The sequence below is a fragment of the Chionomys nivalis genome, chromosome 4 (genome assembly GCF_950005125.1).
Source record: "Chionomys nivalis chromosome 4, mChiNiv1.1, whole genome shotgun sequence".
Classification (NCBI taxonomy): domain Eukaryota; kingdom Metazoa; phylum Chordata; class Mammalia; order Rodentia; family Cricetidae; genus Chionomys; species Chionomys nivalis.
The window spans coordinates 14,644,682-14,664,677 of NC_080089.1; the positions used below are offsets into that span (position 1 = coordinate 14,644,682).

The window sequence follows — 19,996 nt, forward strand, 5'->3', positions numbered from 1 at the left end:
AAGTTCCAGAACAGCAGGACTGTTACACAGAGAAACCATGTCTCAAAAAAAAAAAAAACCAAAACAAAACAAATAAAAATAAAAAGATGTGCTGATTGCTTTCTTTTCCCTCTGTCACCGACAACAGTATTGTTGACGGCAACTGAAAAAATGTAGATTTACAATTTGGAGGTATAGGTAATATTTTCTTTTAGCATTTTTTCTTTGTTCTTCCTTCTTTCCTTCGTTCTTTTCTTTCTTATTTTCTTTCTTTCTTTCTCTCTTACTTTTTTTTAAAAGAATTTCACTTGTAAGTCTCAGCTGATCTGAAACTCCCTATGTAGAGTTTCCCAAGCTAGCGTCAAACTCACGTCTTTGCCTCCCACGTTCAGGGATTTAAAGGTGTGTGCTAACACAGCCAGTCTACTGCAGCTCTTTCATACACATATGTGTTTATTGTGTGAAATGGGTCTCCTGTACCTCAGGCTGGCCCCTCGAACTCCCAGTCCTCCTCCCTCCAATGCTCAAGTGCTGGAAACCTGCCTGGGCTACCATGCCAACCACTATTGCATACATATCTGATTTTTAAACACATTTTCATATGCTCGTGTGTTCAGTGTGTGTGGTATGTTTGGGAGTGTGTGAGCCAGGGTGAAAGTGTGGATGTCAGAAGATAGTTGCTGGTGTTGGTTCTTCCCATGTCCCATGTGGGTCTTATGTAGTAGGGAGCTGCGGGCTGTGTTCCTGACTCCCCAGCTCCTGGTAGCCTGGCTAGCTCATGCCCCAAAATAACAACACACAAACTGTATTCTTTTAAACACTGCTTGGCCCATTAGCTCTAGCCCTTACTGGCTAATTCTCATATCCCGATCAACCCATCTCTAATAATCTGTGTAGCACCAGTCTTACCAGGAAAGATTCAGCATGTCTGACCTGGCGGCTTGCTTCATCGCGTCTTCCCTGGAGAGCAGCGGCATGGCATCTGAGCTCACTTCTTCTTCCTCCCAGCATTCTGTTCTGTTTATTCCACCCACCTATGTTCTAACCTATGAGGGCCAAGCAGTTTCTTTATTTTTTAACCAATGACCTTCCTCCATCAGTCTTAGGGATTCCACTCAGTTGAAAAAAATCTTGGTGGCAAGCATCCTTGCCCACTTAACCATCTCATTGGTCCAGTGCCATCTCATTTCATTGTGAGGTAAATTCACATGGATGTCACGAGACACCACCATGTGCTCTGCTTCTTTCTCCTAGGCCTGAGCACAAATGAGCTTCTCTCTATACCCAGAAGAACAATCTCCAAGCCAGTGTTTCTCAACTTTGGGGGTCAGGTGACCCTTTCAGAGGGGTCACATATCAGATATTTACAGTCTGGATCATAACAGTAGCATTCGTTACAGTTATGAAGTAGCAAAGAAAATGGTTTTATGGCTGGGGTCCCCACAACCTGGGGAAGTGTACTAAAGGGTCATGGCATGAAGAAGGTTGAAACCACTGGTCAAGGTCCATGTTGGGTTCAGGCCCTCACTGGTTCTGCAGATAGAAAAAGGTGTTCTCACCCTGTCCTTCTCTACAGTTGGGCCTCAGAAGGCCCACGGTGCTGTGCAGCCTTCCAGGGTGATGTGGTCCAGGTTTGTCCTCATTCACATGTCTGATATGAACATCAGTGGAAGTCAACAAGATGGACCAGCATTAAAAGCACCTTATCACAAATCTGAAGAACTATCAGTTCTCAGAAACATTGGTGGAGGGAGAAGCAACTCCCCAGTTATGACACACAGAAAGCACACACACACACCTACACACACACACACACACCTACACACACACACACAGAAAGACATACATAAACACACACAAGTAACGAATGCAACAAAAATCACAGGATCCAGGTTTCGTTTATTTATCTGTTTACTTATTTGAGTGCTGTTTGGTATGATTTTGTTTAGATTTACATATACCAGAAGAAAACATTTCAGAAGAGTATATAAATATACCTTATAGTTATCATATATTTATTTTTAACTGATTTTTAATGATGTGGGTATTTTTAATGATGTGGGTGTATGCCTGTGAGTATGCCCCAGAAGATGGAGCTACAGTCTCTTGTGATTTTATATGTTTGTGTATTTCTAAAGACAGGGTTTCTCTGTATAAGTGCTTAGACTCTCCTGAAACTACATCGGTAGATTCATGCTGGCCTTGAAACCTGAGACCTGTGCAACACCACATTTAAAAGTGTGTGTGTGGGTTTATGTGCGTGTGTTTATTGTGGAACTTCTATCATGGGTGCTGGGGTTGCAGGATTCCAGGTTGTATTCTCTGAAGGATGAGTTAGTAACCAGCCAGACAACAGGGAAGACTCCTACAGGTAGGCCTCTCCACCACCATCGCCTCCCACTGGGCTCTGTAACCCACAAGACCCCCGAACCCATCATCCTCCATCCTTGGCCAACCTTCCCGGCAACGTAACAGCCCCTAGAGGCACAGCACCTATGCCAGTTGGAAGAAAAGCAGCTCCTATAGGCACAAGTACCATCTATGCCAGTTGGAAAAACAGTTCCACTCTGCTGCCCACTCCCACCCACCCCATCCTCCTCCCTGTGAGCAGCCTTCTCCAGCAGCATCTGAAGACGCTATAAGCATAAGCATAACCCACACCAGTCAGATGAGCAGGCACAGGCAAAACCTATACCAGTCGGAAGAACAGACTCCATAGACAAAGGTAAAGCCCATACCAGCCAGAAGAACTGGATGATACATGGGATCACCACACTTGACCAAAGAACCATCCAATCACCAGAACCCTTGACCACTCAGGTCAAAAGACAGTAAAAGAAACAGTAAAGGAACCAAGACTGATCCAGTGAAGACATCACAAGAATCAACACTTGTACCTATAATTATCCCAAATTCAGATCGCTAAATGGTAGTGTAAAAATATATTCAACAACATAAAGAGCAATATGGCACCACCAGAACCTAGTGTTTCTACAGCAGCAAGACCAGACAGCTCAACACAGATGACACAGAAAAAAACAACCTTAAAAATAACTTTATGAAGATGTTAGAGGAAGTGAAATGTTCCCTTAAAGAAATTGAGAAAAAGACAAACAAAACTTGGAAGAAATCAAAACATCCCTTAAAGAAAGACAAGGAAAGACAGCCAAGCAAAGGAAACAGTTCAAGACTTGAAAACTGAAATAGAGGCAATGAAGAAAACACAAACGAGGGAATTCTGGAAATGAAAAATCTGGGTAAATAAACAGGAACTACAGATGTAAGAATAAACAAGAGAATACAGAAGATGGAAGAGAGACCCACTGCAGGGTAAAAGTGCCAACCAAAAACAAAACAAAACAACAACAACAACAAAATGCTGCCTCTGAAACCAGAGCCATAATTCACACTTTGACCCTTGAACAAGAGTCAGTGAACAAAATATGCTTTAGCCTGAAAAATAGAGCAAAAAACAAGAATAGAAGGCCCCACTGAAAGAAACACAGTTTGGCCCTAAAAACCAGAGCCAACTCTACCCTGACCAAATGAAATACAAAAACAACTAATCCCTGATCTGGAAACCAATCAATCTCTGAGCATCTTGAACCTGAACCCACAGTAAGAGAAATACATCTTGGATGTGAAACCTGAACCAGGGAAAGAAACACTTTGATGCCTGAAATCCCTGAACACAGAAACAAAGAGACACACCCTGACTCTGAAGCCAGAGTCAAAGGAACACATCTTGGCCCTAGAACCAGAACCAGTGAAAGAAATGCATATTAGCCCTGAAAATAAAGCAAAAACTAAAAAGGGCAAGTGAAAGACACACAGTTTGGCCTGAACCCAACTCTACCCCCGACAAACTAAACTAACCAATCCATAAGCAGGAAAACTAACCAATCTCTGAGCAGAATTTTTTCTTTCCTGGAGAAACTCTGCCCCTAAGAAACCCTATAGAATCTCCTCTGCCTGTTTAATCTATGACGGTCCTTTTCCACCCTGGCAGAGGCAGCCATTCTCCTGCATTCCTTCCCAAATAAATCTTTCTCAAAAGAGTCGTGGGTGAAGCTCTTTGTTTGCCAGCGCAGAACAGAGGACCGAGCTGAGACATGCCTCAGTAGACTGAGCAGAAAGTCTGCTGAGACCTTTCATTAGGGAGACTGAGCAAGGCGGAGTAGAGAAAAGTAACTACTCACTAGAGCCAGAGGAGATGCTGCATTTCTGCCACTGCGTCTGCTTTACCAGACTGTATAGGGAGAAGTAACATCATGGGCCACATCAGAAGAAGGGGTAGCTCTGCTAGGACGTTCCCTTAGGGGAACAGAGCAGACCTCAGTTTGAGTGCTCTATCTAGGAGAGGAGCAGGATTGCTATATTCTGCGGGGAGACCCTCCCAATGCACCCTAGCTTCAGGTATCTCCTGAGTTCCTGAGAAGACAAGAAACCTTTTCCTCCAGCCTCCAGAGCTATCCGATTGCAGCTCTACCCCTCCATAGCCGTCCCATTGTGACTCTAGGTGAAGCCTGGCTTCCCCAAAAGTCAGGATATCTTTCCCTCCTGAACTGAAGTGTCCTATTGAGGCTCCAGCTTTCACATCTGTCCTGTTGCAGCTCCACCCTCCAGAGATGACCTACAGTGGCTCTACCCTCCAGAGATGACCTACAGTGGCTCTACACTCCAGAGATGACCTACAGTGGCTCTACACTCCAGAGATGACCTACAGTGGCTCTACCCTCCAGAGATGACCTACAGTGGCTCTACACTCCAGAGATGACCTACAGTGGCTCCACCCTCCAGAGATGACCTACAGTGGCTCTACCCTCCAGAGATGACCTATAGTGACCCTACACTCCAGAGATGACCTACAGTTGCTCTACCCTCCAGAGCTGTCCTATAGTGGCTCTACCCTCCAGAGATGACCTACAGTGGCTCCACCCCCCAGAGCTGTCCTACAGTGGCTCTACCCTCCAGAGCTGTCCTATTGCAGCTCTAGGTACAGGGTGTCTTACTGAGAAGTCAGGACACCTTTGTAGCTCTAGAGCTGTGACACTAACAATCTCAGGTGTTGAAGATACGATAGAGGAAATAGATTGCTCTGTCAAAGAAAACATTAAATTCCACAAAATATTAACAGAAAACATCCAGGAAATTGGGGATGCCATGAAAGGACCAAACGTAAGAATAATTGGCATAGAAAAGAATTTCAGTTCAAAGGCACAGAAAATACGTTCAAAATTATAAAAGAAAGATTCCCAGCTTAAAGTAGGACTTGCCTATGAAGATACAAGAAATTTACAGAATACCAAGGCCAAGTAACATATAAAGGCATACCTATTAGAATTATACCTTGCTTCTCAATGGAGACTCTGAAAGACAGAAGATTCAGGACTGATGTTTTCAGACACTAAGAGACCACAGATGCAAGCCCAGACAACTATACCCATCAAAACTTACAATCACAATAGGTGATGAAACAAAGTATTTCATGAGAAAATGAGAATCAAACAGTACTTATCCACAAATTTGGCCTTACTAGAATAAAAACTCCAACCCCAAAAAACTACACCCACAAAAATACAGCCAATACATAATGTCTTACTTAAAAATCCCAAAGAAGAGAAATACACACACTACCACTACCACCAAAACCAAAAAAAAAAAAAAAATCACAGGAATTAACAATCATTTGTTATTAACATCTCTTAATATCAATGGACTCAAACTGCCTATAAAACGACACAGTCTAACAGAATAGATACAAAAACATCCTTCTGCTGCATACAAGAAACACACCTCAACTTCAAAAGCAGACAATACCTCAGAGTAAAGGAATGTGAATATATTTTCTAATCAAATGGATCTAAGAAGCAAGTTGGTGTAGCTATCCTAATATCTAACAAAATAGACTTCAAACTAAAATTAATTAAAAGAAATGAAGAAGGATTCTTATATTCATCACAAGAAAAATCTATCAAGATGAAGACTGAATTCTAAACATTTATACCCCAAATACAAGGGCATCCACATGTGTAAAAGAAACATTACTAAAGCTTAAATTACACATCAGAACCAACACACTAATAATAGGAGACTTCATCACCCACTCTAGCCAATGGACAAGTCTGTCAGACAGAGATTAACAGATAAGCAAACTAACAGGCTTATAGAGACCTCAGAGGTTTTCTGAGACAGTACAGAGCAAACCAAGAAAAACTCCCAAACACTCAGACAGCTACTGTGAGGACTGGATCAAGGTGCAAAGACAGTTCTGGCCTCATTTAAAAACAAGGATGGGTAGCCAGCAATGCAAGAATTTTTCCAAAAACCTAAAAAGCAACATGGTAACACCAGAACCCAGTAGTCACACAAGGAAGACTTGATCACCCTAACCCAGAAGAAGTAGAAGAAAACAGCTTTGAACATGACTTTATGAAAATGGTGGAGACCTTTAAAGATGAAATGAAAAACTCCTTTAAAGAGATGGAGGAAAAGACAAACAATAATTGGAAGAAATTAATAAATTCCTAAAAGAAACCCAGGAAAACAAACAAACAAAAAACAATTAAACAGGTGAAGCAAACAGTTCAAGACTTAAAGACTGAAATAGAGGCAAAAGAAAACACAAATCGAGGGAATTCTGGATATGGAAAATTTGGGTAATGAGCAGGAACTACAGAAACAAGTATAACAAACAGAATACAAGAGATAGAAGAAAGAATCTCAGGTGCCGAAAATACTATAGAGGAATAGACTCACTGGTCAAAGAAAACATTAAATTCAAAAAATTCTTAACACAAAACAACTAGGAAATCGGGGACATTATGAAAAGACGAAACCTAAGAATAATATGGGTAGAAGAAGGAGAAGAACTTCAGCTCAAAGGCAAAGAAAATATAATTAACAAAAATCAGAGTAAAAAACTTTCCAAACCTAAAGAAGGATAACCCTATGAATGTACAAGAAGCTTGCAGAACACCAAATAGACTGGATCAAAAAAAAATCACCTCATCATATAATAATCAAAACACAAAACATACAGAATAAAGAAAGAATGTTAAGAGCAGCAAAAGAAAACTGTCAAATAACATATAAAGATAATGACACCTGACTTCTCAATGAAAATCATGAAAGCCAGAAGGCCTGGATAGATGTGCTGCAGACACTAAGAGACCACAGATGCAAGCCCATACTACTATAACCGGAAAAGCTTTCAATAACCATCAATGGAACAAACAAGATGTTGCATGACAAAAACAGACTTAAACAATATGTACCCACAAACCCAGGGCTACAGAAAGTACTAGAAAGAAAACCCCAACACAAGGAAGCTAACTGCACACACAAAAACACATGGAAAAGGTAACCTTCCACCAGGAAAACCAAATGAAGGGAAGCACGAACCACTACCACCAAAATATAACAGAAGTTAACAACCACTGGTCACTAATATCACTTAATATCAATGGACTCAAGTTACCTATAAAAAGACACAGGCTAAGAGAATGGATATGAAAGCAGGATCCAGCCTTCAGCTGTATACACAAAACACACTCCAACCTCAAAGACAGACAATACCTTAGAGTAAAGGTTTGGAAAAAGACTTTCTAATCAAATGGACCCAAGAAACAAGTGGGTGTACCTATTCTAATATCTAACAGAATTGATTTCAAACTAAAATCAATCAGAAGAGAAGGAGGACACTTTATATTCATAACAGGAACCATCCATCAATATGTAGCCTCAATCTTGAACATCTATCCCCCTAATACAAAAGCAGATAAACATATGTAAAAGAAACATTATTAAAACTTGAATCACACATCAAACCTCACACACTCATAGAAGGAGACTTTAACACTGCTTTCCCACCAATGGACAGGTCAACTAGACAGAAACTTGACAGAGAAATACAAGAACTAACAGATGTCATGAATCAAACAGATGTAACAGTCATCTATAGAACATTCCACCCAAGCACAAAAGAATATACCTTCTTTTCAACACCTCATGGAACCTTCTCTAAAGTTGATCACATACCCGGTAATAAAGTAAACCTCCAGAGATACAAAAAAAAAATTGGAGTATCCTCCTGTGTGTTATCAGATCACTATGAATTAAAGTTAGAATTTAACAACAATACTACTGTCAGAAAACATACAAGCTCATGGAAATTTAACAATAAACTACTGAACCACCCCTGGGTCAAGGAAGAAATAATGAAAGAAATTAAATACTTCCTTAAATTCAATGAAAATGAAGGCACAATATATCCAAATCTATGGGACACTATGAAAGCAGTGCTAAGAGGAAAGTTTCTATTACTAAGTGTCCACATAAAGAATATGGAGAAATCTCACATTACTGACTTAACAGCACATCTGAAAGTTCTAGAACAAATAAAAGCAGATTCACCCAGGAGGAGTAGAAGACAGGAAATAACCAAATTGAGGGTTGAAATCAACATAATAGAAATGAGAAAAGAATGCAAAGATCATGAAACAAAGAGCTGGTTCTTTGAGATAATCAACACGATAGACAAACCCTTATCCAAACTAATCAAAAGTCAGAGAGAGAACATCCAAATTAATAAAAATCAGAAATGAAAAAGGGGATATAACAACAGGCATTGAGGAAATTCAGAGAATCAATAGTTCATACTACATAAACCTGTACTCCTCAAGATTGGAAAATGTAAAAGAAATGGACAATTTTTTAGACAGCTATCACATACCAAAATTAAATTGGGAACAGGTGAGCAATTTAAATAGATCTAAAACTGCATGGAATTAGATGTTATCATCACAAACCACCCAACCAAATATAGCCCAGGGCCAGATAGTTTTAGTGCAGAATTCTACCAGAACTTGCAAGAAGAGCTAAGATCCATACTCCTAAAAGTGTTCCACAGAATAGAAACAGTAGGAACATTACCAAACTCTCTGCATAAGGCTACAGTTACCCTGATACCAAAACCACACAAAGACTCAACCAAGAAAGGGAATTACAGACCAGTCTCACTCATGAACAAGGATACATGAATACTCAGTAAAATACTAGCAAACTGAATCCCAAAACACATGGAAACAATCATCCAACATGATCGGGTTAGCTAAATCCTGGAGATGCAGGTCTGGTTCATCATACAAAATCTATCAATGTAATCCATTATCTAAATCAATTGAAAGAAAAAAATATGATCATTTCATTAGATGCTAAAAAAGCATTTGAAAAATCCAACACCCATTCATGAAAAAGGTCTTGGAGAGATCAGGGATATAAGGAACACATCTAAATATAATAAAAGCAACATACAGCAAGCTGACAGCCAACATCAATTTAAATGGAGAGAACTCAAAGAGATTCCACTAAAATCAAGAAGAAGACAAGGCTGTCCACTCTTACTATATGTCTTTCACATAGGTCTTGGAGTTTTGGCAATAGCAATAAGACAACAAAAGGAGATCAAGGGGATTCTAATTGGAAAGGAAAAGTCAAACTTTCATTATTTGCAGATGATATGCTAATATATGTAAGTATCCCCCAAAATTCTACCAGAGAACTCCTTCAATTGATAAATACCTTCAGTTATGTGACAGAAAACAAGAGCAACTAAAAAAGAGTAGCCCTACTATACACAAATGAAAAAGAAGCTGAGAAAGAAATCAGAGAAACATCATATTTCACAATAGCCACAAATAACATAAAATATCTTGGGATAACACTAACCAAGGAAGTGAAAGATTTATTTGACAAGAACTTTAAGTCTTTGAAGAGAGAAATTGAAGAAGATACCAGAAAATAGAAAGATCTCCCATGCACTTGGATAGGTAGAATCAGCATTGTAAAAATGTCAATCCTATCAGAAGCAATCAACGCAATCCCAATCAAAATCCCAACACAATTCTTCACAGACCTTGAAAAAACAATAATCAGCTTCATATGGAAAAACAAAAACTCAGGCTTGCCAAAACAGTCCTATACGATAAAGGAACTTCTGCAGATATCACCATCCCAGACATCAAGCATCATTACAGAGCTACAGTAATGAAAACAACATGGTATTAGCATAAAATCTGAGAGGTTGACCAAGGAAATCGAATCAAAGGCCTGGATATTAATCCACATATCTATGGACACCTGCTTTTTGACAAAGAAGCTAAAATCATACAATGAAAAAAAAGAAAATATCTTCAACAAATGGTGCTGGCATAACTGGATGTCAACATGTTAAAGAATGAAAATAGATACATATCTATCCCCATGCACAAAAATGAAGTCCAAATGGATTAAAGACCTCAATATAAATCCAACCACACTGAACCTGATAGAAGAGAAAGTAGAAAGTAGTCTTCAGTGCATGAACACAAGGAGACCACTTCCTAATCATAACACCAGTAGCACAGACACTACTATTCATTTTTGTGAGAGCAAAAATAAATAAATGGGAACTCTTGAAACTGAGATGCTTCTGTAAAGCAAGGGACACAGTAAATAAGACAAAAAGGTAGCCTACTGAATGGAAAAAGATCTGTACCAACCCCACATCAGACAAAGGACTAATCTCCAAAACATATAAAGAACTCAAGAAATTGCACATTAAAATTCAAAATAAACCAATTAAAAATGGAGTACAGAACTAAACAGAGTAGTCTCAATAGAAAAATCACAAATTGCCAGAAGATGCTTAAGGAAATGTTCAACATCTTGAGCCATCAGGGAAATGCTAATCAAAACAACGCTGGGATACCATCTTACACCAGTCAAAATGGCTAAGATCAAAAACAATAATCATAGCTTATGCTGGAGAGAATGTGGAGTAAGGGAAACATTCATCCATTGCTGGTATGAATGCAAATTTGAACAACGACTTTATAAATCAGTATGGTGATTTCTCAGAAAATTGGGAATCAACCTACCTCAGGATACAGCATTACCATTGTTAGGCATATACCTAAAAGATGCTCAGTCATACTACAAAAGCATTTGTTCAACTATATTTATAGCAGCATTATTTGTAATAAGCAGAATCTGGAAACAGCTTAAATGCCCTTCAAAGAAAGAATGGATAAAGAAAATGTGGCACATTTACACATTAGAGTACCACTCAGCTATTAAAAAAAAATTGACATCTTGGATTTTGCATGCAAATGGATGGAAATAGAAAATATTATCCTCAGTGAGGTAATCCAGACCTAAAAAGATGAAAATGTATGTACTCATTCACAAGTGGATACTAATATAAACAAAGCACATTGAGACTATAATATATGATCCTAGAGAAGCTAAGTAATAAGGTGAGCCCAAAGAAAAACATATATAGATCCACCTGGAAATTGGAAACAAACAAGATTGCCTGAGAAAATTGGGAGCATGGTGGTGGGAGAAGGGAGGGAAGAAGGGGAAGAGGAGGGGAGAAGAAGACTGTTGAGGAGAACTTGAGGGAATGGGATAGTCAAGATGGAGGAAGGACAGAGATGAGAGCAAGGGAAGAGATATCTTTATTGAGGAGTCATTATAAGATTAGTAGAAACCTGGCTCTAGAGAAATTCCCAGGAATCCACAAGGATGATCCCCAACTAAGACCTTAAGCAATAGAAAGGCCTGATCTTGACTTGCACTGTAGTCAGGCTGATGAATATCTTAAATATCACCACAGAACCTTCTACGGCAACTGATGGAAACAGATACAGAGACCCACATTGGAGCACTAGGCCGAGCTCCCAAAGTCCAGTTGAAGAGTGGGAGGAATGAGAATATGAGCAAAGAGGTCAAGACCACGATGGTTTCACCCACTGAAACAGTCTACATGAGCTAAAGTGAGCTCACCAACTCCAGCTGGACTAGAAAGAAACAAGAATAGGACCAAACTAGACCTTCTGAATGTGGTTGACAGTTGCATGGCTGGGGCAGATTGAGAGGCCACAGGCAGTGGCACCAGGATTTACCCCTATTGCTCTTACTGGCTTTTTTGGGGATCCTGTTCTCTTTGGATGGATATCTTGTTCAATTTAGATATAGTAGGGAGGGCCTTGGGCCTACCACAAAGAAATGTGCCTTACCCTCTCTGATGATTGGATGGGGGTAGACTGGGAGGGAATCCGGAGAGAACAGAAGGAGGGGAGTGAGAGGGAACTTGGATTGGTATTTTCTTTAACAATCTAATACATAAAAATAAATAATAAAAAATGAAAATTCTTCCTTTCTTTAAAAAAAAAGAAAAAATACAAATCTTTATAAGGGAAAGTAGAAGCTGTTAACAAACCAATACCTCTGGGGAGGTGTCCAGAACCCATATGAAAAAGAGGTCAACATGACAGCAAGTCTTGCTTGTGGGTCACAGACGAACAAGAAGAAGTACACCTCTTGTGACATCCAGTGGGTCTGGAGGGCTGCACCAGTGTCAGCAAGGAGGTCAGTTGTCAGAGTGGGAGAGATTATCAGGTCTTTTGAGATCTGAGCCTTCCTGTATAGAGCCCAAGTTGTCTCCAAGCTCAGGAGAGGTGCGGCCGCCTGGTGTTCCTCGTGCTGTTGGAGCAGTGTGAAGAGATGGGGACACAGGTCCCACTCCCTGGCCTGGGAAGCTAAAATCTTCCCTTTCCCTCCTGCATGGAGATTGTTTTGGGGCCATTATAAAGCTTCTGGTCATGGAAAATGACCTGCTAACTCCCCATTACAACTATACACCCAGTTTCTTGCTTCTGGCACTCTAGAGAGCCCTTTTGATGGTTGACCTTTCTTTTCCACTCTGACAGAGTTTCCCAGTCAGGTATCCCAAGCTGGGCTCAAATTTGTTACATGAGCCAGGGCACAACCTTGAACTCCTGCTTCTATCTCATCAGAGTTTGAATGGCAGAAAAACACTACACCCGGTTTATGTCGTTTTAGGGTTCAACCGATGGGCATCCTCAAACCCCGCTGCAGTTTATTTCACCTTGGCATTTGCAAACATCTTCTTTTCCCTGTGATACCAATCCATCCCTCTCCCTATGCAAAGCTGTGCATCTTTATATTCAGTTCAACAGGACACTCTTCTTTCCTGTCTTTTCCCTTTACCTCATACTATTTTACACTCTCTGATAATTTCACGATATTGGGATCTATTAAAAATATTCTGCTTCCTGCAGTCTTGTGTTTGATTGTTTCCAAACAAAGTGCTTACACTGTTGGGTTTTAATTGTTGTGGGGTAGCCATCAGGAAGACCACAGGGACATGGGGTTAGGGCCATAAAAAGTTTTCATTAGCCGCTTGGCTACTACATTGAGTATTCAGAATCCCAGGAGAGCCACGAGCCTTTTCTTAGGGTGAGGTTCCAAGCACTAAAAGCATGTTTTGAGTTGACACACTTCAGTTAACAAGATCATTTACTCAAACACAACTACAGAATTCAAAAAGCAAGATTAGTTAGTTTATTTAGAGCCCGTCTAGAACTTATGGACTGTGAGGACTTAGGTCTTTGTTTTCATTTTGGTAGGTGGTAATGTCTACTTGCTGGGTTTACATCCTGACTGGTGCTTCCATCCTAGAGTTAGCTGTGCTAAGATCTGGAAGTTGTTTTATTCTCCACTGACCTTAGTGAATCAAGAGGCCCAAGTCTGAGGATCACTGTGTCTTGACGAGCTGCAGTTGGCCCTAAGCCCCATAACTGTGCAAAACTGAGGCATAATTTGCCATACGGATTAGGATGAGATCCCCAACGTTAATCCAATCAAGTGAGAATTAGAAGCCCAGTGGGCACCACTATCAGAGCAGTCAAGGGACCAAGAGAACAGAGACCGCTATCAATCACCTGATTTATGTCTTTGCTTTGTTTTCTTTTGGAGCTTTTTTTTCAGGCATGGCAAGGTGTTTTCTCATTATTCATGATAAATTAGCATAGACACCACAGGTGTCTCCCAAAGAGGCCCATAGACCCTTTTCTCATGAGCAGTAGGTCTAATTACTCTCCATTCTGCAGGACCAGTTCAGCAAGGGAATCTACTGCTGTTTTAATTCAGAAGCAGAGACTTCTAGTACCTCTCAAGCATGATCAACCTGTCTGGTGAGTTTGGACAGCATCAGAATAGGCACACTGAGTCAAACCTTGTACCCGCCCACTAAGTGGTCGTATAGGTCTGGGAATATCACTATTGTCCATATGCATTAATGTGCCATGGAGATTTGCAGATTACCTTCTAATCGGGGAAGTTCCTAGATAAAGGCATTGGCTATTAGACAAGTTTCAGCCACTCGAAGCTCTCTAACATTAACTTGGACTTTCCCCAGTCGCCAGGAGGATTGTTTTTTTTTTTTAAAGTTTTTTTTTCTTCTTTTTATTTATTTATTTATTTGTTTGTTTATTATATATACAATATTCTGTCTGTGTGTATGCCTGGAGGCCAGAAGAGGGTGCCAGACATCATTACAGATGGTTGTGAGCCACCATGTGGTTGCTGGGAATTGAACTCAGGACCTTTGGAAGAGCAGGCAATGCTCTTAACCGCTGAGCCATCTCTCCAGCCAGCCAGGAGGATTGTTAATGGGGTGACTGTCTGGTTAGTTCTCATCCCTATGGAGTATGGGAGCCTGTGAGTCTCAGCATGACCAGCCATCCTGGCCAGTGGTTTCTTGAGAGCATGACATGCTTCAGAATTTGCTGAAATGCTACCGTATGTTCAGAAATGTTTCAGCTTAAAGCCTACGAAGATATAGAATATTTGATTCATTTATTCAATGAGTCACTCCAAAGGAAATACTGAAATAAAATTAAGCTAAACAACTTTGACTGGGAAGGTCAATGTCAGAATTTAAAGCCAAATCAAAATATTGGTCAAAAGAAGCAGACATTGGATCCCCACATTGGAAAAGCACACTTTAGAATAATGGAATCCGATTGGGCGTGGTGTCAGGAGCCTTTAATCCCAGCACTCCAGGGGAGAGACGGGCAGGGCTCTGTGAGCTCTAGGCCCAATGACTTTTTCCCTGTTGGTTGTTACTCAAGCCTTTAATGCCAGCATTTGGGAGGAAGAAGTGGGCAGATCTCTGGGATCAAAGCCAGCCTTGTCTATAGGGTGAGATTCAGGACAGCCATAGTTACACATAGCTACATTGTTACATAAACTAAGATTATTGAAGGATGGACTAAAGTTGGAGATAGGGAAATATCCCAACATTTAATTATTGGAGAAGAAGACTAAGTTACTACAGAAAGGTAAGCTTAATACTGTGCTCAATACTGATCCTCTGACATTTAAAATTTTTGTACCTCAATTTTAATAAAAGTTTGATAACTCTTTCTGCATACAAAAGGACATTTTATTCCTGATTTTTAGAGACACATTTTATCTGTGTAACTATGGCTGTCCCTGAACTCACTCTCCAGACCAAGCTGGCCTTGATCTCAAAGATCTGCTCACTTCTTCCTTCAAAATACTGGGATTAAAGGCGTGAGACACAACCACCTGGAAAAAGACATTTTAATTATTTGTTTCGTGGTGGCTTCAGGTTAACGACTTATCATGGTCTGGTTAGTCTCTCTTTGGGGCGTTGCTCAGTTTCTTGTCTGGATCCAGTTCTGGGGTTGCAGTTTAACCACAGAACAAAGCATTGTCCAGCAAGACCACAGACCTGTGTGCTTCTCTCTGTGTCTCACTCTTGCGAAGCTCTGTCATGTGTTTTTACTTAGCCTTGAGAAATTTAAAATATTCTTAGAGATTCTGCAAAGAGTTGCCCTTAGCATGTTGCTCTTATTGCTTTCTTTCTTTAGCACACTGTAGTTTGCCATGTCTCATATTGGCATGCTCTACCTTCAAAAGGCATTGGGCGGGGCTAAGTGAGGGGTGTGGCCAGCGATAGGTGGGACCCTTAGTGGGTGGGCAAGCACTGAGTACCTCCCATCTTCCAAGCTATAAAAGAAAAGAGCTCAGGCGCCAACTTCAAAGCCAGTGGAGTCTCACAGGAGAAAGCAGCTATCTGGTCAGCTCTGTCTTCAGCCAAGCCTCCATTAGGTGCCGTGGGGTAAGTCATCTGTCTCTGTTCAACAACTTTCGGGTGTTCGTCCTTCTATGAAAATCACGAGTACCAAAGGTTCATATGGTAGCGTGTCAGCTTTATCTGTCATTCACTGGTTTCCCCTCCTCATGTCGATGGCATTTAGGTCTCATTATTATGGGGCAACATTAATCTTGGCTGTCCAGTGTCACAACGAGTTTTGTCAGTCAAGAAGTTGACTTGACAGCCCAGTTAGGTTTTTTTTGGGGGGAGGGGGGGTTCGAGACAGGGTTTCTCTGTAGCTTTGGTGCCGGTCCCGGAACTAGCTCCTGTAGACCAGGCTGGCCTCCAACTCCCAGAGATCCTCAAGCCTCTGCCTCCCGAATGCTCGGATTAAAGGCGAGTGCCACCACTGCCAGGCTCCAGGTTAGTTCTTATCCCACATATAATGCCAACAGAAGGAAGGGGGCGGATCTAAGCTTAACTAGCCATCCTGGATCACTTCTCTCTGGGATTGTTTAAGGCCAGAATCTGTCTAATGAAATTTTCATATTTTTAATTTTTAAACTGTACGGCCATTGGGATTACATTTTCCTATTGTGTATCTTTTGGGGAGGAGGTCAATATGTTTCCTTTGGGGGTGGCGGTGTCACAGTCCTCCAAAGTGTTAGGCAGTGATTGGTCAGAGGGAACCCAGGTGTCTGGGACATCTCAAGCTACACATCCCAGGAACTTTTTGACCACCACATTCTTCCCTACTAAAAGGGATCTGAGACCCCTGGTGCTTCGAGGTCTGGTCTCTGAGGATCTTTCTGAGGCCTCCAGAAATATTTGGAAGTAACCAACTGAGAAGACTGCTGGGACATGGGTTTACGCGAACCGCAGAAAGTCTTTATTAGACTGCCAGTGGCTACACTGGTGCCGGGGATCCAAGCGTAGATAGGTGCGAGCCTTTCTTAGGGTGACCTTGGAAAGACAAAAACCATGCTCTGGGTTGACATACCACAGTTAGGAAGAACAGTTAGCCAGAAGTAGAACTCCAGAACTTAAAAAAAAAAAAAGAAAAGAAAAATATGCAAGTTTAGTACATTCAAAGACGTTCCCAAAATGATGGCCATTTTTGTGGTTTGGGTAGGTGGTGCTGTGTGGGTACTGAATTCTCACAGCCTGAGTGGTACTTCCAGCATGGAGTCAGTCATGCTAAGGTCTGAGGCCTGTGTCATCCTCATATTTTCAGAGAAGTCAGGTTTCCTCTCTGGTCACCTCTAGTGAGGTTAGGATTTTCTGTTCTGATGGTTGATTTGAAATCATAGTTTGTCATTTGCATTGTTTTCTTAGATTTTTAATTCATAAAGTTCCTTGAGTCAATGAGTACACAACCTATTTCCCATGTACTCAGGATGACTTTGAGTTCAGTTGGATCTGAGAACAACCTCGAACTCCAGAGTTTCTGCCGCCATCCCGCCAGTACCAGGGTTAAGGTGATGTCACCATGGCACGCTCACTGTGAAACCTGGTTTCCACCTGAGTTCAAATAATGTGTCTCTTTACCAGTCTTATGATTTGATCTTGAATTGTCTTTAGCTTGGTATTTTTTTTCTTTTAATTTTTTAATATTATTGAGCTCTACATTTTTCTCTGCTCTTCTCCCTTCCTCTCCCCTCCCCTTCAAGCCTCTCCCAAGGTCCCCATGCTCCCAATTTACTTACGAGATTTTTGTCTTTTTCTACTACCCATGTAGATTAGATTCATTTATTTCTCTTTTAGGGTCCTCATTGTTGTCTAGGTTCTCTGGGACTGTAATTTTTTTGGCTGGGTTTCTTTACTTTATGTTTAAAAATCACTTATGAATGAGTACATGTGATAATTGTCTTTCTGGGTCTGGGTTACCTCACTCAAAATGATGTTTTCTAGCTCCATCCATTTGTCTGCAAATTTCAAGATGTCCTTATTTTTTTTCCTGCTGTGTGGTAGTCCATAGTGTAAATGAATCACATTTTCCTATCCAGTTATGCCAGCACTATTTGTTAAATATGCTTTCTTTTTTCCATTTGATATATTTTTACCAAAGGACAGACTTCAGAGTGCAGAAAACACTCAAGGAAGACAGGGAGACAAGAGAAGACAGACAGACAGAGAGACATACAGACAGTCTGACTGATCCTTCCAGAAAAGCCCAAGATCTTGGCTACAGTAGCCATGTCTTCTGAGCACCGAGACCCCCAGAGCACAGGCAGCACCATCATGACCTTCTGCCCAACCATGAGCGAATTTTCAGATTTCAGCAAGTATATAGCCTACATGGAATCCCAGGGGGCACACCGAGCTGGACTGGCCAAGGTCATCCCCCCCAAGGAGTGGAGAGCCCGGCAGTCCTATGAGGACGTCAGTGACATGGTAATAGGCACCCCCCTGCAGCAAGTGGTGTCTGGCCAGGCAGGTGTGTTCACTCAATTCCATAAGAAGAAGAAAGCCATGACAGTGGGGCAGTACCGTGACCTGGCCAACAGCAAAAAATACCGGACCCCGCCACATGTGAATTTTGAAGATCTGGAGAGAAAATACTGGAAGAATAGGTACTTTGGGTCGCCAATTTACGGTGCAGATGTCAGCGGCTCCCTGTTTGACGAGAATACTCAACATTGGAACGTGGGACACCTGGGAAGCCTTTTGGACCTCTTGAAGCAGGAATGCGGCATTGTGATTGAGGGCGTCAACACGCCCTACCTGTACTTTGGCATGTGGAAGACCACCTTCGCGTGGCATACGGAGGACATGGACCTGTACAGCATCAATTATCTGCACTTGGGGCAGCCCAAGACGTGGTACGCGGTGCCCCCAGAGCATGGCCGACGCCTGGAGCACCTGGCCAGACAGCTGTTCCCGGGCAGCTCCCAGGGCTGCCAGGCCTTCATGAGGCACAAGGTGGCACTCATCTCCCCCACTGTGCTCAAGGAGAATGGCATTCCGTTTGCACGCATGACCCAGGAGGCTGGGGAATTTATGGTCACCTTTCCCTATGGCTATCACGCAGGCTTTAACCACGGCTTCAACTGCGCAGAGGCCATCAATTTCGCCACCCCGAGGTGGATCGACTATGGGAAGGTGGCGACTCAGTGCAGCTGTGGGGAGGCCAGGGTGAGCTTCCCAGTGGATATATTTGTGCGGATCCTGCATCCTGAGAGCTTTGAGCTGATTAGTTCTGAGCGTCAGGAAACTGTGGACTCCCTGGAGGTCACCTCACGCCCCGGGCAGGAACTGACCCTTGGGGCCTACACACAGGTTCAGGGGACATCTACTCTGGCCTATAGGCGTTCCCATCTGGGACCGCTCAAGAGGCTGGGAGGCAGAGCCCGCAACAGCTGTCCTTACAGTAAGGTTTGCTCTAGGTACCCACGTCTTTCAGCGCCTCAAATCCATTGTGACGGTGAGAAGATGCCTCGAGCAAGCTACTGCCGCCTCTGTGATCCCTGTGAATGCTGCTGATGCGAAAGCCATGGACCATTCCCAACATTCACAGGCCTGTGGGATCTTGGCTCAGAGCCCCAAATGTCCCTGCCACTCACGAAGATGGATTTGAAATAAGCAGACACAGGTTCACAGGTCTCCTGAGGCCACCAGCAGAAATTTTTAGTTATCTGACAATTGAGCCTTCACATGACCATTGATTTGAACCTCCCACAAGTTGGATTCCACAGGAAGAGAAAACAATTTCAGGGCACCCAACATGGTTCGAACATGTTTGCCTTTGCCTGAGACGGGCTCACATGACAATATCTTCAGAACACCGTGGTCATATCTGCATCAGAACATCTGGAAGGACCTTCAAGTGACCTCCAGATGAGCGTGCTGACTATTGACTAGATTCTGGCCTAGAAGGGGGGCGGGAGGACAGACAGATGGAGGATGCTCCCTCCTGTGTTTTCCCGGCATTTACTTGTAATTCTGCTGTTCTGGGCTAATTGTCTCATGGTCTCAGGGGCTGCTAGAGAGACTGCAGCGTGGAAGGATAGCACAAGGGGAGGGACTCCATCCCCGGGGTTTTAA

At 42.0% G+C, this 19,996-nt stretch overlaps 1 protein-coding gene across 1 annotated transcript; it reads left to right on the plus strand.

Annotated features, from left to right (window-relative positions):
* The first annotated feature begins 18,148 nt into the window (after window positions 1-18,148).
* On the plus strand, window positions 18,149-19,435 carry LOC130872643 (lysine-specific demethylase 4D-like). The gene has a single exon (XM_057766813.1). It carries the CDS (start codon window positions 18,149-18,151, stop codon window positions 19,433-19,435), a length of 1,287 nt encoding a protein of 428 aa, XP_057622796.1.
* Window positions 19,436-19,996: the final 561 nt, after the last annotated feature.